Here is a 23,935-nt window from a genome sequence, read left to right on the forward strand (position 1 = left end):
AATATCTGGCTCTTTACAGAAAAAAATTTGTGGACTCTCATATAAGACAGTTAACCCCCTTCCCAAAGCAAATCTGGTTAGTGGTAAGAACTTGAACGTGCAGACATTGCCAACAGACCCCATGACAAACATTGTTGTCAGCATCCACGCGGTGGTGGCCCATGGCCCAGGAGCTGTCAACATTTGATTGTAATCAGTAGTTAACAAACTTATTTCACACTGTGGCATGGTACTCAAGCATGGAAACTCTTAAAACAAAAGTTTGTGAGATAAAATTTCCCTTACTACTCAGGATACAATTTTGTATTTTTAAAATTCTGTTCTATTTCATTAAAAACATGCTGATTGAGATAGACTAACTCAATTTCACACCATGAATGCGTGGAGACAAAGTTTAAAAATACCCCCTATAAATGCCTAAAATAGCCAAATGAAACCAGGTGTGTAATGCTACTACTACTGACTCCGTCCCATTCCTGGCTGGGGCCCTGAGCAGTCAGCTATAGACAAACCACCCCCTGCTGTCCAGGGCAGCACATTGCAGAAAGTCGTCTGTCCGCTGCCATGAGAGAAGGAATTCCCTCAGGACCTCCTGTGTTATGAAGTAACCCGGGGTTTAGGAATCCAGGATGAGGCTAACATAGCTGTGCCCCATCAGATTTGGAGAGACCTCACCCTCTCCTATAACGTCAGGATTTGAATCAGGATCTGGGTCCCATTATAGCACTTCCCTGTGCTGGTCAAGGCCACAAGCCACACGTGGAAGCTTCATTTCCTATCTCTCCCCTCCCCTTAATGGCTATGTGAGCACTGGGCTTGCCCCTGCAAAGCCCTTAGCACGAGTTCTCTTCCTCCCCTTCTCTCATTGCCTCTCTCTTTTCTCTGTTTCCTGTCTTTGTCCCCAGCTAGATTGTAAGCTATTGAGGTCTGGGGACACCAATCCTCCCCACTCAGTCCCCAGGCTGCTGCCCTATCTCACTCCCCTGTACTGTTTGCCATTGATTCTCAAATAATGTGTGTTGAATGAGTGAACAATGTTGAAAACTTCCATTCTTGGAGTGATTCTGAAGAAATGGAGCACTTGGGCTCAACAAATATCCTTTAAAAAACAAGAACACAGAAGTTCATTCTTATCACATCACTTAATCTAAGTCTGACCTTATATCTAAGCAGAAAGTGATGTTTCTACCCCCTGAACTGATTTACTGGCTTCAGATCACTAGTGTGTGTGGACAGTCCCTGATGGCACCACTGCTTTGAATTTTCGGGGCAGCTAACCACCCGGAGCCACAACGAGGCCTGAGAATCAGCCATGTCCCAAAGCAGAGCCCATCCCACGTAGCACCAGAACCATGTCTGCAAACAGGGAATTTTCCTCAGTGAACAGCTTGCTCCCCCTGTGCGAGTGTATCGTTCAAGAAGCAAAGCAATCAGTCTGACTAACTTGCACGTGGACCTGACTGGTGTCTTCAGAGTGATGCAGATGTGGCGCGCATAGGGTGCCAGATATAACCTGAAAGTTGGGGATTAGCAGGACAAAAGGAGCGTGAAAAGCAAACCTCTTCCAGTAAGACAGGCAAACCGAGTCGGATGGAATTTTCGAGCGTGCGTAAGAAATTACTATCGGTAAGCTTAATGATCTTTAAGCCACTTTTGATTTCCTTGTTCCTTATCCAGCGGTTGGCCTGTGTGAGAAAGCACAAAGCAGGACATCTGCTGTAGACCTCTATGAATGGCAAGAAGGTGAAAGCTTTTAAAAGTCAAGTTAAGACAATTTGTTCAATCAAGAAACAGGTTTGAAAGGTAAAAATAATAACATAAAAAATACCAACACCACTCCCTTACAAATAAGAACAGGTTTTAAGCCCAACGTTTGGGATTCTTCCTTTTACTCAAATTTGGAACAAATGAAGAAAAGATCCACCTGGAAAACACTATACTTGTGCTGTTCCAGCCCGTCTCTCTGCCTTCACAACGGCTCCTTTTCCAAACCCAGTGGAGTACAATCTGAGCTATGGTGTTAGGAGTCAGGTAGCGGGATTCTGCAAATTCTAGGCAGGCTGGCCCTAAAACTCATCAGACCCTTACTTCGTTTTGACTCCTCAGACTTTTTAGGAACAAGAACTATACCAGAATGAGTTTCTGCCCCCACTGAAAACAGAAGAGTCATGATCAATCCCCTAAACTAATCCCATAACAATCAAAATGAAGTTATGGGCACCTCCCTTTTCTACATCCACTGAAATGAGGGACTTGGGCTAAAAGACTCTAAACTCCCTCTTGGTCTCCCATCCCAGAATCTCACAAGTCAGTTCAAGTCCACTTTAGCACCAGTAATGGGCAGCACAATGTTAAGCAGAGTCAACCTGAAGAAGCACTTGTTACACACCTGATCTTGGGGGTCAATCATCAAAGGCCATCGTCTCCCTTGAGTCACCAAAATGCCATTTTCCGTGGATATCATGTCCCGGGGCAGCCCATCCGTGTTCCACTGCCGAATTTCATAGGGATCACCAAGAATGCTGATGAGACTGAAGGAAGAATCGATGGGGATCTCCAGAGACTGGCAGTCCTGGGTCCAACACTCTATCAGCTGCAGGGGCAGGAGAGCTTACTTGTAGAGAACAGGAATCCTCAGTAAGTGAGGGCACACACACAATGTTGGGTTAGGGGGAAGTCCTGCCAGGCTTGGCAGGCATCCTGGCGAGGAGCATGGGACACAGGAAGTGGACTGAAAATCAGGAGATCTGGGTCCTTTGGACATGTCACCACCTGGGCTGGACCTCATGTGTAAATGACAAAGAGTCACAGTAGTCTTCAATCAGGGGTGTACTGCCCCTCTTGGGAGAGTCTGGAAGCACATGGAGAAGTTGGGGTAACACAATGACCGTGGGAGCTACCAGCCGTTAGTGGGTTGGGGGAGAGGGATGTTGGCATGTCACCTCCTTCAATAAGTGGCACAGTCGTGCACAACAGAGAACCCTGTGTCCCCAGGAGCACCACTGGGCTCCTGCGGAATCTATATGAGTCCTATGCTGACTAGGTTTTGCAACTCAAAGACAAGGGTGAAAAGTTTTAGGGAGGCATTTCGTAAAAATGACTTGAAAATCACTCCTGATCATTTAGATTCCTGCTCCTTGCTTTGCCTAATCCTTTGAAGCCGCCTCACCAATTCAGGCTGACAATAGATGCCACTTCTGATCGTAATAGTAGGGGACTCCCTGTCCCTTTTTCTTCCCCCATGTTCTTGTGATATGAATGTAAGTGATGAATAACTTTCTAAGGCAGGAAAGGAAAGGGAAGGGAAAGGGGAAGGGAAGGAAAGGGGGAAGGGAATGGAAGAGGAAGAGGAAGGTAAAGGGGAGGAGACAGGAAGGGAAAGGGGAAGGGAAGGGAAAGGGAAGGGAAGGGAAAGGGAAAGGGGAAGGGAAAGGGAAAGGGGAAGTGAAGGGAAAGGGGAAGGGAAGGGAAAGGGAAAGGGAAAGGGGAAGGGAAGGGAAGGGAAAGGGGAAGGGAAAGGGGAGGGGAAGGGAAAGGAAAGGGGAAGGGGAAGGGAAGGGAAAGGGGAAGGGAAAAGGAAGGGAAGGGAAGGGAAAGGGGAAGGGAAAGGGAAGGGAAAGGGGAAGGGGAAGGAAAGGGAAGGGAAAGGGGAAGGGGAAGGGAAGGGAAAGGGGAAGGGAAGGGGAGAGAAAGGGAAAGGGGAGAGAAAGGGAAAGGGGAAGGGAAAAGGAAGGTAAGGGAAAGGGAAGGGGAAAGGAAAGGAAAGGGGAAGGGGAAGGGAAGGGAAAGGGGAAGGGGAAGGGAAGGGAAAGGGGAAGGGAAAGGAGAGAGGAAGGGAAAGGGGAAGGGGAAGGAAAGGGGAGGGAAAGGGGAAGAGGAGTGGAAGGAAAGGGGAAGGGAAGGGATGTGTTAAGGAAAGGGAAGGGATGTGTTAAGGAAAGGGAAGGGAAGTGTTAAGGAAAGGCTATGGGTAGACCATCACTGGCTGACGGGAGAGGGGAAGGGCTGTGGAGGTAGAAATAAATTTCCGGGTGGAGAACCTCCAGAGTGGACAGCCTCCATCTAAACTCAGGAAAAGGACCCTTGTCCTCCTCCCCGCCACCCCCCAGCCCAGTTTCAGCTGCTTCTCGTCACTCCTTAGAGAAGGCATGTTTACTCACCATTTGCCGATACTGGGCTGTGAAGGCCCCGTAATAGGCCACACAAGCTGCTGCTATGAACACATTCCCGATGATATTAGATAGCTCCTCGTCGAATTTATTGATGGTTTCTTCCCATCGAACTTTCTCATCTCCTAAGGCAGCCGTCAGCTTTCCAGCACGTATCAGACGTGCTTTTGTCAGGGCCATATTCCTTGCTGGAAAATTTTAAGAAAATCAGATTATGTTACTTAATCCTTTTCCCAAAATAAAAGTTTATTCACCTGCTTCTGTTTATAGTAGGAATTCGTACTATTTAAGCACTCTCTCTGTGCTATTTATTTTCTGAATCAAATGCATGTGTTGCTTTATGTTACAATTAGAGACCTGGTGCATGAATTTGTGCATGGGTGGGGTCTGGCTGGCCCTGCCCTGATTGGGGTGGGGGGGCTGATTGGGGATGGGGCCAGCCGGGGGAAGGGGATGGCGGGAGGTTGGCAAACGGGGGCGGGGGGGTGGGGTGGGGGAAGGGACCGCAGGAAGTTGGCCAGCCAGCACCACCCCCCGAAGTGCGCCTCACAGCCACGGGTTGTTCCTGTCGTTCTGGTTGCTTAGGGTTTTATATATATAGATGTAACATGCCCCCAACAAGCCATATTCACATATAGGAGTTGAATCTATACAATATTCCAGTTCTTCTAATTTTATATTAGGAGGCATTTAATGGACTAGTCTAATGGAATTATGTCTTGCATGTTGAATGAAGCTGAGATATGACAGACTGCCTTAAAACTCCTTCTACTTTTGCCCTGGCCAGTTTGACGTAGTGGTTAGAGTGTTGGCCCAAGGACCGAAGGCTTGTGGTTCGATTCCCAGTCGAGGGCACATACCTCAGTTGCAGGTTTGCAGCCCAGTGGGGGTGCATGCCGGAGGGAACCAATCAATGTGTCTCTCTCACATCCATGTTTCTCTCTCTCTCTCTCCCCCCCTCCTACCTGCCTTCTTCTCTTTCTAGAAATCAATGGAAAAAGCAAGCAAACAAACAAAGTCTACCTTTGAAAATCAGGCATTTTCTGACCAAAATACATTTTATGAGTTACTTACTCAGACTTTCTTTCTCACTCACACTCTTATCATATTCATCTTGTAAGGCCTGTATTTGATCTTCCACTTTTTTTAGCAATGCTCGCTTTTCTTTCAGGGTAGCCATAGTAACATCAAGTTCAGCCTAATAAAATAAAGTAAATATGTATGAATAGGCCCAAAAAGAAGGTGAAATCAGCCCACGTATAATACATTTTTTAAAAGTAGGATGGATTTATGTTCCCTTTTTCATGTCCTCAAACATTTTGAGATGATATATTAAGTTGAAACAAATATAAAATCACGTAAGAGAAGAGCAGAAGCAAACAGATGAAAACAAAACAGAAACAAAGCCCAATGAAATAAATCCTAGAAGGAAAGGAGAAACAGATTTACCAAGCATTTGGGGTGAATTAGTGACTACACTGGATTACCAACTTAAAACGATGAAACAAATGAAATAGCCCTGCAATAGTGAAAACAGATCTTTCCTGACTAGTTCTCAGGAGCAGGGATCGCACACCATGGCCTTCGAGCCAGTGCCAGCCTGCTGCATGCTTTCGTATGGTTTGTGAGTGAGTGGTTGGGGGGAAAAATCAAAAGAACAATATTTCATAACACATGGTGATTGTATGAAATTCAAATCCCAGTGCCCACAAATGAAGTTATATTGGAGCCTAGCCATGCTCATTCATGTGTACAGTGCTGATGGCTGTTTGTATGCTGCAAGGGCAGAGCCGAGGAACTGCAACAGAGACCCCAGAGCCAGCAAAGCTGAAAGCACTTACTATCTGAATCTTTTTAAAAAAATATTTTTATTGATTTCAGAGAGGAAGGGAGAGGGAGAGAGAGATAGAAACATCAATGATGGGCATCATTGATTAGCTGCCTCCTGCGCGCCCCACACTGGGGATGGAGCCCACAACCTGGGCATGTGCCCTGACCTGGAATCGAACCGTGGCCTCCTGATTCATAGGTCGACACTCAACCACTTAGCCACGCCGGCTGGGCTATCTGAATCTTTATAGAAAAAGTGTGCCAACCCCTGCTCTACAGCCCCAGTTCCTTCAGTAACCTGCTCCACTAGATGACCACTCCGTCCTGCTTGGGACCTCACTTCCGATTGTGGATTAAGCTAGATTTCAGAGCCTCAGAGGGCACTGTCAAGGGTGGGAGTAATTAAAAAAGGGAAACATAGAACATCTGATCCTAGAGCTAAAAGGGACCGCAAAAATACCATAGGCAATGTGAATATACTAAGAATTCATTTTCCTTTTTGCTGGAAGAGGGTTGATTTTAGAGGTCATTTCTGAAAAAAATAATCTTTGCTCTGGAGTGGCTAAGAGCCCCAGTTATGAGGCCAGAAAGATTCTTCCCCAGCCCAGTTCTACCAATTTCAATACCTGTGTTGGTGGTTTTGTTAAGCCTCCCTTTCCTAACCTATAAAATGGGGATAACAGCAGGTGAGGATTAAATGAGATGGTACATGTGAAACTCACCCACAGCCTGGCACATCGCAAACAACTCATGAGGACATTCCTGATGTTAAGTTCTCAGGGGTCGACTCCGGAGCAAAAGTGAAACACCTGGGGATGCCCTGTTCTAATTCCAGGGACCCTACTGAGTGTCCTGACTGGAAACTTGCCCCTGTCCTCAGCCTCCCACCCAGCCCTAAAAATGTCCAACAGGTTCTGAGCTCTGACAGCTGCCTCTGCTTACGCTCCCCTGCTCTGTGCTCTGCCTCTCCAATCCTCTACCAGGCCAGACTTCCCAAAACACAAAGGCTGCAGGTCTTTGTTCACAACCCTGTTCCTTATCGCCTTGGCCTGGTATTGAAGGGCTTCCATCGCATGGCTCCCCCCGGTGGGCTGACCTTATGTCTTCCTCTACTTCACATCCTCAATCTCTGCTGTGAATGCATGACCATGCTCACTCCTGCCTCCAGCATGGCCCCTACTGAAAAAGTCTTTCCCAGTCCTTTGTCTGCTTGAACCTATGGGTGGGACGTTTGGAAATGGTAACTTCTAGAAATCATTGAGAAGAACGTAATTTAATCTAGAGCCCTCTGCTTTCCTTTAATTCATGTGGAGAATATTAAGCTGGATACCCAACACGTTCATCATAACAAAATAAATTAACTAATAGGTCAAGATTTAAGAATTTAAAAATTGTTGAAGAAAACGGACAAATTCCCTATGTTCGCAAAGTAAGGAAGGCCTTTTTATATATGACACAAAATTCAAAAGCTATAAATAAAAGCTATAAAAAAAGTTTTTTTACATGTGGAAACAATCTTTGCCAGCTATTTTTTTTTTAAGACAGAAACTAGAGCACTGTTACTGTCTACATTGCTTAGGGTCACAGGGGCATGATAAAGGAAGCTTGAATGATGGGAGATCATGGCCTTTAATTATATAAAAACATCACATAACGTACCTGCGCGGCACGGAGCTTCTGCCTCTTTGGTTCAACTTCTTTGACCACCCGAGAGTACAGGTCCATGGCTCTCACCCACATGCACATGGATTTACATGCTTTGGATACTTTCTCTACTTTCTCAGGCACAAAATCAGGATTATTAATATACTTTTGAAGCTTTGCCAATATCTGAGGCTTTATGTTTTCCTTATCATATTCTAAAAGTCTTCTGAGAAAGTTAGAGTCACCGAGAAGTTGCTTTGCTGTTGGCCAATCAGGCCTGAAAGACAGAAGTGGTAAGTTAGTAGCACTGTAATAAAATAGCATGGGAACCAAAGAAATGCATTCTTTGGAGAACATTAAGATATTATCCCAATAAGTGGGTAGTTTTCATCTCAATACTATAATCCCAGTAAATGGTAGTTATGTATGCCATAATTTATGGGCAGACAGGTAATTGGATGGCTGATGTTTCTTACTACCCAATTTTAGCAGGGAACGAATCATAAAACCATAGTTTTAGAAATGTAAGGCAACATAGAAAAACCAGTTTTATCATTAAAATGCCCCAGGCACTTACATTTTAACCTCCTTTCCTTAGTTTAGATCATTAAAATCTCTTGCCAGGACACTATGAATCACCTTCTAACTGATTTTATGTCTCTCAGTCAACCTTACCTCCCGTGAACTTTTGCCAGATTGGTCTTCCTCACATGAAAATCCGATTGTGTTGAAAATGTTCAATGGCTCTCAGTCCCCTGTGGCCAGGGCTCTCCGTCTGTGCTTTAAGGGCTGCCAGGCCCCACTGAGCTGCTGGCCAGAGGGTCCTGAGGAAAGCCTGGCAGGGGGGTGCTCTAGCCCTTTTCCCTTTGCTTTGATCAGTTTTATATAGAAAGGTTTCTTATAACATAATTTTTATTGAAAAATAAAAGTAAGGGAGATTGTGTTACTAAAAGTAAAAAAGATTGTATTACTAAAGAAAGTTTGAAAACTACATGTCTATAAGAAGAAATCTGAACTGCTTAGCACAGCATATGAGACCTTTCATGATGTAATCCCTGCCTTCCTGCCTAGCCCATCCCATCCCATGAGCATTGAAGGTCGCTGGGCTCTCTCCACGGTCATACTCTCCACCTGAGCATCATCCCTCAAAAACCCCACTCACATGTCCCCAGGGGCACTCTTATCTCAGCCCTCCTAATACTATGCAACTTTCTCATGCCTTGAAATTAATATTTTTCATGTCTGTCTTTGCAGCAGACTGTAGGTGCCTTGTTAAAAAAAAATGCTTTTTGAATCAATTTGTTGAATGACTGCCCAAATCAATGAGCGGGTAGAGAAGAGAATGAACACTGAGAAAAACTGCAAAGAAATCCCACCAGGTGTTTCGGCAATACATGATTCTGGGTTACTCACTTGGCATTCAAGAGAATGGAAATTGCTTCCATAACAGTCATGACCAGGTCTGGGGGCTTAGTAAAAACTCTGATTTCAGATATATCGGCTTTATCTAAGGAGTCCAGTGCTTTATTGGCGGCATCGAGTGCAGGCAGAGCTTCTTCAAGGTCTCTCTGAGCATCATCAGCTATTGCTTGGGTTTCTTCGGCTTTGACCTTGGCCACTGCTTCATCTTCTTGCACAACGCTACGGACCTAAACATTGAAATAGGACTGCTTAAGTGGTCTCACTATTTGAATTTCAATACTTAAAAACAAAGCCAATAATGTCATATATGCCCCTTTGGATTAGACGGATGAAGAAAAAGGATTAGCTATACTGAATTTTACCCTCTCCTTACTGCGTCTCATGCTATGTTGATAGAAAAATGGAGAAAAACTCAGAATAGACAGTTCCTTCTAGGAGAAGAATAGGTGCTTTAGGTTTATGGGCGGTACTTTTCTTACAACTCTCTCTTTGGGTTCCACTCTTTGGGTGTCACTCTTTAGGTTCACTCATCTTCAGGGAGAGAATCAGACTGTTGAAGGGAGATTGTTTACAACTTAAAATAAATGCTAATCTGTCATTTAATTATTTTAAGGACACGTAAGATTAAAAAAAATCTAATCATTTGTCATTGTACTAAGTGATCAGTTGGTGACTAAAACTTTCTCACCCACACGTCAGGTTATTCAGCGTACCTGATCAGCATTTTCTTGATCCACTGCCAATTTGTCCATCAGGGCTTCAACATCTTGTGATTTTGTTAAAAGGACAGGTTCTAAAGCAGAAAGATCAAGTTTCATTGCATCTACTAGTATGTTGGTTTCTAATAGCTTGGTAAGACCATTCGTCACCCGTTCACGTGCCTAAATGACAATGAAAATATTTATTATAATGAGTATTAGAAACTATACATTTATTGGCCTCTCTTACTCATGTAATAGAATTTTACATTGGCAGAACTGGTAAATTAGTTTGTAATATTTAAAATTGTGACTGTAGGCCCAACCGGCATGGCTCAGTGGTTGAGCGTCGACCTATGAATCAGGTCAAGGTTCGATTCCCGGTCAGGGCACATGCCCGGGTTTCGGGCTCGATCCCCAGTGGGGGCTGTGAGGGAGACAGCTGATCAATGATCTCTCTCATCATTGATGTTTCTATCTCTCTCTCTCCCTCTCTCTTTCTCTATGAAATCAATAAAAACATGACATTCACCAGTAGGTCTGAATCCATGCCCCCTGGCCACTGGAGTGGGGCATCACTGGACTGTTGGCTCACCATGTATTTTTTTTTTCCCCCTGTGGTCGGTTGGTAGCATGTTGAATGAATGAGGACAAGTTCAGATAGAAATTCCTGGAGGCCACAGCTCTGAGAGCTGCGACAAGAGAAAAATTCTGAGATGTCCTAAATTAAATTACAGAAGACTGGAGGTGGGAGGAAGAGATAAGGAAAGTTAATCAGTTAGTAGCCATGGGACTAAACTAACAAGAGATTGCTCATATTCCTGACAGTATGTTGAAACTTTTAATCAACTTCTGTATGCCTATTTCAGTGACTATTCAGGCAGCGTCCAGGCACCAGAATATCTTGCTTATGCTTGAACATTCTGGACTATTGCCCAAAATAGTCCCAAAGCATTAAATACTTTTTTTTGATGTACAAGTCACCCGTCCCAGAACTCTCTCAGCATCACCTACCCACAACCCCCTTATCTGTAGCCAATGTAAATTCTTCCAAAATAACCTACATTCCCCCCCCCCAAACTCATTGTATAAAAGAACCCTGTGAGCCCCAGGACAGTGGATACATATTCTTTTCTCCACCCAGCCCTGCTGCTGGTGGTATAGAATGCGGGTTCTGGGACCTGGTCCTTTCTCTGGCTAGCATGTGGCTCAATAAACCCTTTCTCTCAAGACAATGTTCAGCCTTGAATCCTTGAAGTTTTTTTTTTTCTTTTTAAACACCTGTTTCCTCAGGATGGTCAGCAGGGCTGAGAACCCCCAGGGAGACAGTGTCCTAGGTACTTCCTTAGGTTGGTGGATCTAAACCCTACTTCCCAGTGGTTGAAAACTTTTAACTAGGATGGAAGGGGTGGCATCTGGTACAGAAGACACCTAGGAATAATGTTTTTGGAGGTGAGTCAAAAAGCTTGGTTGAGATTGACAGGTTTCAAAAATCTCTGCCAAGTTCTTTGACATTTACCAGGTAAAAATCCACTGAAAAACATTTAAAATATATAAATGGTAAATGCTTCCATTTTTATTGTGTTGAAAATTTTAGTCATGTGAATAGCCTGCTGATGATGACAATGATGATGACAGCAGCCACTATTTTCTGAGTACCTCATATCCATCAGATCATATACCAAATACTGCACAATCTTATTTAAATTCCACAACAATACAAGAGGTCGGTAGAGATATATTTAACTGTATTTTCTAGTAAGACTTAGAGAATTTGTAAAACATGCTTAAGGTTGTGTAGGAAGAAAGAGGCAGAGCATAGGTTGTACATAGTCTGCCTGACACTGAAGTCTCTGCTCTCCATGGGAACTATTGGCACATTACATGACAAAATCCCCATCTCCGTTTCCTAACGAAAGTTTTCTGGTGACTAGCTCTCTGCTTAACTTTGATGCTGTTACAATGTTCATATCATTCTACTGAGCCAATGACACTCATGTAAATGATAGAAGATGAAGCATATATATTAAGGAAGGGGAAGACTCATGGACCGACAGCATAGTACAGGTTTCTGTCATATTGTAGGTTGTCAAGGGCACTTGTCAGGATGGAGAGGGCTCCAACAGGTAAGATGGCACATAGACTTCCCACTCATTCTGGCAAAAGTTTTGAGTTCAAGCAATACATTTTTTAAAAAAAGATACTTTTATTGATTTCATAGAGGAAGGGAGAGGGAGAGAGAGAAACATCAATGATGAGAGAGAATCATTGATTGGCTGCCTCCTACATGTCCCACACTGGGGATTGAGCCCACAACCTGGGCATGCGCCCTGACCGGGAATTGAACCATGACCTCCTGGTTCATGGGTGACGCTCAACCCCTGACCCACACCAGCTGGGCTAAACAATAGAAATTTTTAAAAATGATTACATATATATTTATATTGGATTAATTCTCACCTGAGGATATTTTTTCCCATTGATTTTTTAGAGAGAGTGGAAGGGAGGAAGCATGGGGGGAGATAGACAATCATCGATGTGTGAGAAACACATCCATTGGTTGCCTTCTGTATGCACCATGACCGGGGCTGGAGATGGACCCTGCAACCCAGGTACATGCCCTTAACTGGGACACAAACCTGAGACCCTTCAGTGCAAGGGCTGGTGCTCAAACCATTTAGCAACACCAGCCAGTGTGTTCAACTTACTGAAACCAACTGCTTCTTTTTATCACTGAGCATAGTCAGGTAGAGATTGATGAGTTCCAGATAGGAGGTGGGCGTGGTATAGTACCGTCTCCGGAGCTCTGTGTAATAGCGTTCTGCCATATTGGAGACACTTAAGTGAACATTCACACACATGAGGGAAAGCTTTTCTTTTAGTTCATCATTTCCGGTGTCAATATGTGAGAAAAATGTCTTTGATACAGAAAGAAGTGCTTCTCTGGGCCACTGTAAATAAGACACAGTTTGGAAAATCTGTTGCTCATTTCCATAATATGTGACTTAAGAAATAAGAAAAATGTATATCTCACCTGGTTTACTCCTACTCATGTCTATGATCTGTATACATAAAACCCTAATATGCAAATAGACTGAATGGCAGAACAACTGAACAACCAAACAACTGATTGCTATGACGTGTGCTGACCACCAGGGGGTGCGCGCGGAACATGGTGGGCATCAGCAGCAGGTGGCAGTGTGTGAAACATGGTGGGCATTGGCTGCAGCGGGATGGTGGAGCAGGTGAGCAGGGGCGCCAGACCAAGGCAGGGCGCTGGCACTGTCATTGGGGCGAGCCTCTAGTGGTTACTGAACATTCTTTGCTCCTACATGCCACGGTCCTGCCCGGCTCTCGCACCTGCTGCCAGTGCTGACCCCAGCACCGGAGCTGCCGCTTGCACCCACTGCCGGTGCCTGGCACCAGCCCCTATCGCTCGGCGCCATCAGCAGGTGCGAGCGGCGGCTGCCAGCACTGATCACCCCTCAGGGCTTCTCCACCTCCCCCTGCTCCTGAGGGGCAATCAGGGCTGGCAGCCACCGCTCACACCTGCTGACTGTGCCAGCCCCACTCACCTGTTGCTGGTGCTGGCCCCAATTGCCCCATGCCATCAGTGGGTGCAAGTGGGGCCTGTACCATCAGTACGTGGGAGCGGTGGCGGCGGAAGCAGGGCTGTCAGCAGATTGGGGATCGGGGGCCGTGGTGGGAGGGGCTGGGCAGGGGTGCAGAGGATGGGCCAAGACCCACCCCTGTGCCCACCGCAGCCTCATGGCCCATAGTTCCTTTCAAGGTGCACGAATTCATGCACTGGTCCCCTAGTGTTTAATAAACTGAACAGCTGTGTTCATTTGAGGGAGATCTGAGTCTGCATTTGCTCTCCTCAGCACAGTGTCTGGCACAAAACAATTGTTCAATAAGTTTTTGTTGATTAATGAATAAATAATTAGGTGTCTCTGGGATAATTCCATATATTTCATATATTACGAGGACCTCATGTGCTCACTAGGTTTATTATGCAGTTTGGACTTCAGGTCCGTTATTATAATTGCTGTCCTGCTCACCGCAACTCCTTTGCTCCTCTCTTGTTTCTTTGAGCTCACCTGTAACTTAGTCAAATGCAGCTTTCTGTTACCCCATGCCAGTGACTGTGCAGCTGAGCCTGGTGGAGAAACACGGCTGTGCTGACTGGTCTCTTTAAATTCATGGCAACCAGTTCCAGCAGGTTCGTAGTGCAGCCCAGAAAATCTACATTTTCTAATGCATCCCTAATGTACTCTCCTAAGTGAACATTTTACACCCTATACTACTTTCTCAGACTGTTCATACTTCCTCTTTTCTCTTCATTTTCAGCTGGTGACCTTGCTTCCCACATCACTAAAAAATAAAAATAAAAAACCAGAAGCAATGAAAATAGAACTTCAATGAGTTCTCATGCATCTGCATCTGTGCTCATACACTCTACCTTCCTTCCTGGTACTCTGGGGTAAGTTGTTCATGCTCCCTGCCCAAATCAGCCCCTTCATTGATGACTTGATTCTATCCTTTCTTGTCTACTCTAACAACCCTTAACTCTGTCTGCTGTACCGTCAATATATTTCTTTTTTTCTGGATCATTTCCATCAGCACACATATGTGCTGTTTGTGTTTCTCACTTAAAAATACGTTACTCTTTGATACACATACCACTCTAGCTATTACTCATGTTCTGGTGTTCCTTTGGGGAAAAACGTCTCGAAAGAGTTGGCAATAGTCCCCCCTTATCCATAGGGGATACCTTCTAAGACCCCCATGGATGCCTAAAACTGTGAATAGTACTGGACCCTATACATACTATGTTTTTCCTTCCTCTTATATATAAATAACTTTTCACTTAAAGAAAAGCACTTAATGGCTTCTCTTTGGCATATCTGAACTGCCAGCACCACTACCACTGTGCTTTGGGGTCATTAAGTAAAATAAGGGTTATTTACACATAAGCACTGTGATACCTTGACAGTAGACCTGATAATGGAGATGTCTACTAAGTGACTAATGGGTGGGTAGTGTATACAGTGTGGATGTGCTGGACAAAGGAATAATTCATGTCCCAGGAGGGACAGAGCAGGATGGTGTGAGATTTCATCACACTACTTAGAATGATATGCAATTCAAAACTTAAAAATTATTTACTTCTGAAATTTTCCATTTAATATTTTTTGCACTGAGGTTGACCCCTCAGTGCAAAAATATTAAACTGAAACCATGGAGACTGAAACTGTGGATAAGGGCGTGCTACTGAACTCATTGTCTCAGATTCCTCTTCCCTCTTCTCTATTGAACCTTATCTCCCATAACTCTACTGAAATAGCTCTTGTCAAGATGACTGACGTCTACATTGCTAAATTCAATAGTCTCCTCTTCCTTTATAAATTCTGCTTTGCCTTTGTCTGATAATTGTCAATGTCATCTCTTGCATATGAGTAAATTTTTAGAGGGCTTTAAAGCTAGTGCCATATTACTCCTTTAAAATCAAGCAGGTCCAACTTCAGGAAGTCACCAACCTGGACAAACCAGTCAATGGTACAGCAGTTCACAAGGGATGGGAACATCCGGCACCGGGACCGGAAGGCCTCTCCCACAGGGCTCATACAGAGAACAATGTGCAGCTTCTGACGGACTCTGCTAATAAAGTATTGAAACACCTGCCAAAAAAAAGAGATAATTTTTCAATTTAAAATAAGGATGAAGCAACAATGAAAACAAGTATTGGCTACCAATATCAATTAAAAAATGTCAGTGAAGTAAATGTGTAAATTATTTTGTTCAACATCCATTCCAACCCCTCTTGTCTGGAAAGACTAAACATGACATTTTTCAGACTCCTTTGCAGCTACAGTCTGGATGTGATGCAGATTCTCCTCACCCGTGCATTTATGGAGACCCCTTGAACTAGTGGAGGGTGGTATTTATATGAAGTTTTGCTTTGGGGTGGAGGACCATTGGGGGAGAGAGACAGGGTACAGGGCAACATTTTTTTGCAAGTGCAGAGCCTGGTAGAAGTGATATGGACCTGGAGCCACTATCTCCAGATGTGGCTCCTGTTAGAGGAGGTCACTGAGAGGACATGACTTCTGGGTAAGCCATCCGCTGGTCACCCTCCCTTTCCTTAGATTGCATGTTCTGCCCACTGTTCCCACAGTGGGAGCCATTTCAAGGACAAAGTCTTGAGAGAGCAATGTGTTGTAGAGGCCACCTGGACAACAGATGTGGCTGAACCCAGTTAAGTCCTCTATATAAACTTTTAAGATTCTGGTAGGCAGGATGGAGATCTACTCACCTTGCAGATGTCCAAGACAAAAATTCTCTTGCTTATTTTTTTTAAAAAATATATTTTTCTTGATTTCAGAGAGGAAGGGAGAAAAAGTGAGAGATAGAAACATCAATGATGAGAGAGAATTATTGATCATCTGTCTCCTGAATCCTGCAGCTCCCCCACTTGGGATCGAGCCCACAATCTGGGCATGTGCCTTGACTGGGAATCGAATCGTGAACTCCTGGTTCATAGGTTGATGCTCAACCACTGAGCCACACTGGCCAGGCAGTTTTCTTGCTGATTAAATCTACTACCTACCAATCTGCAGTGGTCTCCCCCTTCCTTCGGTCTCTCGTTGCTCCCTGTGTACAGGGACCCATTTCATATTTCTCCCAGGGAACTCCAAGGTTGTGAACTAACAGCTCCCATTTCAGCTGCTTCCTGACAGGGTGAAGGATACATGGCTTCGGAGCTGGCAGCTGAAGCAGCAGCACGCTGACTGGTTTAGTGGCTTCCTGGCTCAGCAGGAATGGGTGGCAAGGCAGCAGCTTTCTTGACCGTTGACTTTTACAGTGTGCATTTCACATCATTCCAAGGAATTCAACCTGGAATCCCTTCTTTGGCCCTCCCAGTGATTGTGTGCCTTGAATAAAGCCATTTCTACTTACATTAGCTGAAGTAGACCCTGCTGTCTATACCTATAAGCCCTGAGCTAGCAGTAGAGGAAATTCTCATGAGAGGACACAGACGACATGGAGAATGGCCATAAAGTTAAAGAAGGCGCAGAAAGAAAAAGCAGTGGCATAGGTAGACAAACAGCAACATATGGAATTTAGCAGAGTGTCAGCTCTGGGGCGGGGGTGGGGGTTGGGGAGAGGGAGAGAGAGAGAGAGAGAGAGAGAGAGAGAGAGAGAGAGAGAGGAGAGAAAGTACGCATTTCTGTTTTAGTTGTGCCATAACCTTGCTGATAGGCAAGGGAGTCAACAGCACTGGACTCCTCAGGCAGGGCACTGAGGGCGTGTGATATCTTTGGACAAGACTATGACCTTCATGGAGCAGTAGGGTTTCTGCTTTCCACGGACTTCTTTGGGAGTCCAGTGAACCATCGCTTTGAATGCAGGATATAAAATATGAAGAATTACTAAAGAAACCAATTATACTGGTAAAGGAATTCTACCCACAGACTCCTTAAGGAGATTTGTGGACCATTTTTAAAAAGGCTAAGACCATTTTTTGTTCTATAAAGGCATATAGCCATTCTCACACATCCTACCTCATCCCTATTTCCCTCGGAAATTCCGACTTCTTTAGCTCTTGGTCTGGTGGCTGCTAAAACCTGTTCCAGTTCATCCTTTTCAAATAAGTTAGGCACTTCACCTGAGTTCAAGATGTTATTTACATCTTCTAGGAACTCTTCCACTACAATCTGTAGAAGGAAGCAGAGTGATCATTATAACTCATGCAACCATTTTACATTGTAAAGTATAAAGCAAATATTTTTTTTCAAAGTTCACATTCAGTTAGTTTTATCTTTAAGAGAAAATAATCTTAAAAATTAGAGAGAATCTTAATATTCTAACATAGTAAGTACATTGTTATTTGGCATCACCTTTTACATGGTTTGGTAATACGTATAAGCATTTTATAGTCTGCTCCTTTCAGCGAACATTCTGTCGTAAATATTAATCCATAGTTCTGTAGAGTACTCATCATATTTACAACCATTAATGGGAGCATAGCAAACTAAGTTTAGGTAAATACCATTGAGCTGATGTGCCATACATTTACATAAACTTAGATAGTTTACAGTCTCACGTACATCATAAGAACATATTTAGGCCTATAGCCTTTCTCCCTGACTGGATTATTTCCTGGGGATAAATTCCCAGGAGTGAGATTAGCAATTAAAGTACACGAATGGGCGGGTGGGGGGGCGGGGAGAGAAAAATGGCGGCGGAATAGACAGACATGTTCCGAGCCTTGTCCCGGAGCAGAAAGAAAGAACAGCTGAGGGTTGCACGAGGAGTGTTTGTTGGCAAGTTAAGGGACAGCTAAACTCCAGGAGAAGGTGGGGGACTGCTAGACGGGGTTCCCCTGACCAGGCAGCCCCCACTGCGGCTGGGTCCCCTCCCGGAGCTACGGGCTCAGACACGGAGACTGTGCCACCTTGAAAGGGAAAGTGGAGCTTATGGGAAGCCTGAAAATCCACAACTGCGGCACCCACCGAACAGCTGCGAGCCCCAGAACACCGGTCCCCAATTGGTGCAAACACGCGGATTCAGAGGAGCTCTACACTTCACCACGGAAAGGTCAGATTTTGCCTGGGATAAGGTGAGGTCTCTGGTCCCGGCGGGAGAGAGAAACGCACTTTTTGAGGGAGCTGGAGGACCAGGGAAGTCTGTGCCTAGAAAAAATCCATGGCTGTTGGGGCTGGTGGGATCCATGAATGTGGAAGGAGGTCCTCAGAGCTGCTAACAGAAGGGATCTCTAAAAAGCAACCCATTTTGATCTGACATGCAGGGACAACCTAAGAATTTCAAAGGTGTGCCGGCTGCTTAGACTTGCGCGCAGACCCATTATTCGCACACTTGGGCTTTTTCCTCTTCAAATCCTTGCTTCTGATTACTAAGCCCAATACATAGGATCACCCAGCTGAGGACACCCTGGGAGACTGCAGGGGAAAGTTGTTTCTCTGGAACTTGGGGATCAGAGCGGGGAGTGACCATCGGAGAGCCAACTCTGAGGCAGCCCACTTCCACAAACCGGTATTGAGTGCCACCGAGAAAGAAGGATCTAAATACAGGCTAGAGAGGCCAAATAGATCCGGAAGTCAACCCAGAAACACTGCCACCCAGGGGCTGAATCACAAATTGACTCCTGTGTAATAAAAAATAAAGGAATACGAGAAATTAAGACACACCGCCTGCTTAAAAATCAGGACTGGCTTGCAACACTGAGGAGCAGTGGAATGCAGGGAACTGCAATACTGTCTGGACTGAGAAACAGGCGTGCCAAACAGAATAATAGAGGAAGTGAATGACCTTCACTACTGCAGATTTTATTTTTTTATTTTCATTTTTTGCATCTTTTACTCAAGAAACTAATTTTTTTTCTTTTTCCTCACTTGATTTTACCTTTTTAATTATTACATTTTTATTTTCAATCAGTATCATTACTACTACTATTTTACCTTTTTTTAAAAAGTATCATTTTATTTTCACTTTATTTTACTTTGGGATTAGTGTTCTAATTTCTATCTTCATCTTTCCTTTAGCATCGTTTTACTCTATCTCAACTCTACCTTTATGCCATCACTCTCTTCCTAACCTTTCCCCTTTTGGTGTCCTGTTTATCTTACCCCTTTCCTGCTTTAGATTTTCCCTATTCTTTCTGTTTATCCCTTGTTAAAATTTCACCCTACTCATATATCTAATCTCTAATCCCCTGCTCCAAGTCCATACACACCTCTCTCTTTGCTGTCTTAACTATCCAAAAATTATCTTTCTCTCTGTCCTTTTGTTGTTGTTTGCTTGAATGTTGATTATATCAAATTTTTATGCTTTTTTGTGAGATTGTTTTGCTTATTCTTTTCTTTGTTTTTTTGTTTGCTTTGTTTTTGCTTGTTTTTTTGCTTCTGCTTTCCCTTGCCTTGCTTGATATTAGTTGGTGTTGTAGTTTGTATTAATCCCCAGGTACTTGTTGCTGGCATTTGCTGGGAAGTGGTTGTTCTATTGGAGTTTTCTCCCCATATATATAGTTTGTTCCCCTTTCTCTCTTAATCTCTTTCTTGTCTCTCTTACTTTTTTTTTCCTCTTCCCAATTTCATTTTGACACTCCTTTTTTTTCTTTCTTTTTCCTCTTCTTCTTTCTCTCCTATCCCCTAATTTGCCTTTCTCTGGTGGTCACCTTTATTGGAGGTTATTAATATCGTGAATAAATTTCTGTTCAGTGCCTTGTGTATTATATCTGGTTGTGTTGTATTTTGTGCCTTTAAATCAACGCAGGAGAGAGAGAACTACATAACCAGACATCCGGAGAAGAGAGACCATGGGAAGACAAAGAAACAGTCCGCATATGAAAGAAAAGCAGGCATCACCAGAAAAGGAAGTAAACGAAATGGAGGCAAGCAACCTTCTACAGAAAGAATTCAGAGAAATGGTCATAAGGTGGCTGAAAAGAATGGAAGACAAATTCGACAATATGAGTAAGAACCAAAAGGAAATGAAGAAGAACCAAGAAGAAATAAAAAATGACATTGCTGCTGTAAAGAACTCAATAGAAAGCATCAAGAGTAGACTAGAAGAAGCAGAGGATCGCATCAGTGAGCTAGAAGACAGATGGGAAAGAATACCCAAGTAGAGCAGCTTCTAGGAAAAAAAATTAAAAAGCAGGAGGAGAGCCTAAGGGAACTTTGGGACAACACAAAACAAAACAACATCTGCATAATAGGGGTTCCAGAAGGAAAGGAAACTGAGCAAGAAATAGAAAACCTGTTTGAAGAAATAATGACAGAAAACTTCCCTGATATAGGGAAGAAAAAACCCACACAAATCCAAGAAGCTCACAGAGTCCCAAGCAAAATGAACCCCAAAAGACTGATGCCAAGGCACATTATAATTAAATTGGCAAACACCAATGACAAAGTAAGAATCTTAAAAGTGGCAAGAGAGAGACAGAAAGTTACATACAAAGGAACCCCCATCAGACTAGCAACTGATTTCTCAACAGAAAGTCATCAGGCCAGAAGGGAATGGAATGAAATATACAAAGTCATGCAAAGGAAGGGTCTGAATCCAAGAATACTGTACTCAGCAAGGCTATCAATCAAAATTGAAGGTGAAATCAGGAGCTTCACAAACAAAAAAGGACTAAGGGAATTTATTACCACCAAACCAGCAGTGCAAGAAATGCTAAAGGGTCTGCTGTAAAAAAAAAAGAAATAGGAAGTGAAGAAGGAACACAGGGGTAAAGAATAAAAATGGTGACAAATAAGTACCTATCAATAATAACTTTAAATGTAAATGAATTAAATGCCCCAATCAAAAGACATAGGGTAACGGATTGGATAAGAAAACAAGACCCATATATCTGCTGTCTACAAGAAACCCACCTCAGAAAGAAAAGACACACACAAACTGAGGACGAAGGGATGGAAAGAGGTCTTCCAGGCGAATGGAAATGAAAAAAAAGCTGGGGTAGCAATACTTATATCTGACAAATTAGATCTCAAAGTGAAGGACATACACGAGATAAGGAAGGCCACTTCATAATACTAAAGGGAGCAATACAACAAGAAGAAATAACTCTGGTAAACATATATGCACCCAATACAGGAGCACCCAAATACATAAAAAATCAACTGGAGGATATCAAGGGAGAGATTGACAGCAATACAATCATAGTAGGAGACTTTAATACCCCACTATCACCATTGGACAAATCCTCTAAACAAAAAATCAGCAAAGAAACATCAATCCTAAATGACTCACTAGAACAGATGGAATTAATTGACATCTTCAGAACATTTCACCCCAAAGCCACAGAATATACATTCTTCTCAAGTGCACATGAGTCATTTTCAAAGATAGACCATATGTTGGGACATAGGCAAAGTCTCTTCAAATTCAAGAAGATAGAAATTATATCAAGCATCTTCTCAGACCACAGTGGCATAAAACTGGAAATCTACTACAATAAAAACAATCCAAAAAAATCAAACACATGGAGACTAAACAGCATGCTATTAAACAATGACTGGGTTACCAGAGAGATCAAGGAAGAAATAAAAAACATCATGGCAACAAATGACAATGAAAACACAACAATCCAAAATCTATGGGACACAGCGAAAGCAGTCTTGAGAGGGAAGTTCATAGCTCTACAAGCCTACTGCAAAAAACAAGAAACAATGGTAATAAATTACCTAACCCTACAACTCAAAGAGTTAGAAAAAGAGCAACCAGAAAAGCCCAGCGTAAGCAGAAGAAAGGAAATAAAAAAGATCAGAGCAGAGATAAATGACATAGAGACCAAAGAAACATTACAAAAGATCAACAAAACCAAGAGCTGGTTCTTTGAAAGGATAAACAAGATTGATGAACCTCTAGCCAGGCTCACCAAGAAGCAAAGAGAGAGGACCCAAATAAACAAAATCAGAAATGAAAGAGGTGAAATAACAACAGATCCCGCCGAAATACAAAGGATTGTTAAAAAATACTATGAACAACTCTATTCCAACAAACTGGACAACCTGGAGGAAATGGACATATTCCTAGAAAAATATAAGCTTCCAAAACTCAATCAGGAAGAATCTAAACAGCTCAATATGCCAGTAATTATGGAAGAAATTGAAGCAGTCATCAAAAAGCTTCCAGCAAACAAAAGCCCGGAGTCAGATGGCTTCACAGGAGAGTTTTACCAAACATTCAAGGAAGAACTAAAACCTATCCTCCTCAGACTATTCCAAAGAATTCAAGAGGAAGGAACACTTCCAAGCTCATTCTATGAAGCCAGCATCACCCTAATATAAAAACCAGATAAAGACAACACAATGAAAGAGAATTACAGGTTAACATCCCTCATGAACGTAGATGCCAAAATCCTCAACAAAATTCTAACAAATCGGATCCAGCAGTACATCAGAAAGATCATACACCATGACCAAGTAGGATTTATCCCGGGAATGCAAGGATGGTACAATATCCACAAATCAGTAAACGTGATACATCACATAAACAAATTGAGAGATAAAAATCACATAGTCATATCAATTGATGCAGAAAAAGCATTTGACAAAATCCAACACCCTTTCTTGATAAAAACTCTCAGCAAGGTGGGAATAGAAAGATCATACCTCAACATAATAAAAGCTATATATGATAAACCCACAGCTAACATCATACTCAATGGGCAAAAACTAAAACAATTTCCCCTAAGAACAGGAACAAGACAGGCATGCCCACTCTCACCACTCCTGTTTGACATAGTACTGGAAGTATTAGCAATTGCAATTAGACAAGAAGAAGAAATAAAAGGCATCCAAATTGGAAAAGAAGAAGTAAAGCTGTCCTTATTTGCAGATGACATGATATTGTACATAAAAAACCCGAAAGACTCCATCAAAAAACTAACAGACTTAATAAATGAATTCGGCAATGTAGCAGGATACAAAATTAACGCCAAGAAATCTATGGCATTTCTATACACCAACAGTGAACTTACAGAAAGAGACTAAAAAAGCAATCCCATTTACCATCGCACCAAAAAAATTAAGATACCTAGGAATAAACTTAACCAAGGAGATAAAAGACCTATACGCGGAAAACTACAGGACACTGAAAAAAGCAATAGAGGGAGACGTAAACAGATGGAAGAACAAACCATGTTCATGGCTTGGTAGAATCAACATCATTAAAATGTCCATACTACCCAAAGCAATCTATAGATTCAATGCACTCCCCATTATAATACCAATGGCATATTTCACAGACCTAGAAAGAACTCTCCAAAAGTTTACCTGGAATAAAAAAAGACCCCGAATAGCCACAGCAATCCTGAGAAAGAAGAATAAAGTAGGAGGGATCTCAATACCAGATTTCAAGCTGTATTACAAAGCCACTGTTCTCAAAACAGCCTGGTACTGGCACAAGAACAGACATATAGATCAATGGAATAGAATAGAGAACCCAGAAATCGACCCAAACCACTATGCACAATTAATATTTGACAAAGGAGGCATGAACATACAATGGAGTCAAGACAGTCTCTTCAATAAATAGTGTTGGGAAAATTGGACAGATACATGTAAAAAAAATGAAACTAGATCACCAACTTACACCATACACAAAAATAAACTCAAAATGGATCAAGGACTTAAACAT

The 23,935-nt window shown here is 43.0% G+C and overlaps 1 protein-coding gene across 1 annotated transcript in view; it reads right to left on the reverse strand.

The window, feature by feature from the left end:
* DNAH6 (dynein axonemal heavy chain 6) overlaps positions 1-23,935 on the reverse strand; it is a gene marked incomplete at its 5' end in the record, with an annotated part of 243,258 nt that overhangs the window by 61,536 nt on the left and 157,787 nt on the right. Inside the window, 10 exons of the mRNA XM_080684947.1 lie at positions 1,560-1,685; positions 2,390-2,593; positions 4,161-4,357; positions 5,244-5,367; positions 7,659-7,920; positions 9,057-9,292; positions 9,779-9,946; positions 12,472-12,714; positions 15,304-15,444; positions 17,329-17,481. Coding sequence (XP_080541073.1) covers positions 1,560-1,685; positions 2,390-2,593; positions 4,161-4,357; positions 5,244-5,367; positions 7,659-7,920; positions 9,057-9,292; positions 9,779-9,946; positions 12,472-12,714; positions 15,304-15,444; positions 17,329-17,481 — 1,854 coding nt within the window. The remainder of the gene's footprint in view (positions 1-1,559; positions 1,686-2,389; positions 2,594-4,160; positions 4,358-5,243; positions 5,368-7,658; positions 7,921-9,056; positions 9,293-9,778; positions 9,947-12,471; positions 12,715-15,303; positions 15,445-17,328; positions 17,482-23,935) is intronic.

This window comes from Plecotus auritus, assembly GCF_963455305.1.
Source record: "Plecotus auritus genome assembly, chromosome: 8".
Classification (NCBI taxonomy): Eukaryota; Metazoa; Chordata; class Mammalia; order Chiroptera; family Vespertilionidae; genus Plecotus; species Plecotus auritus.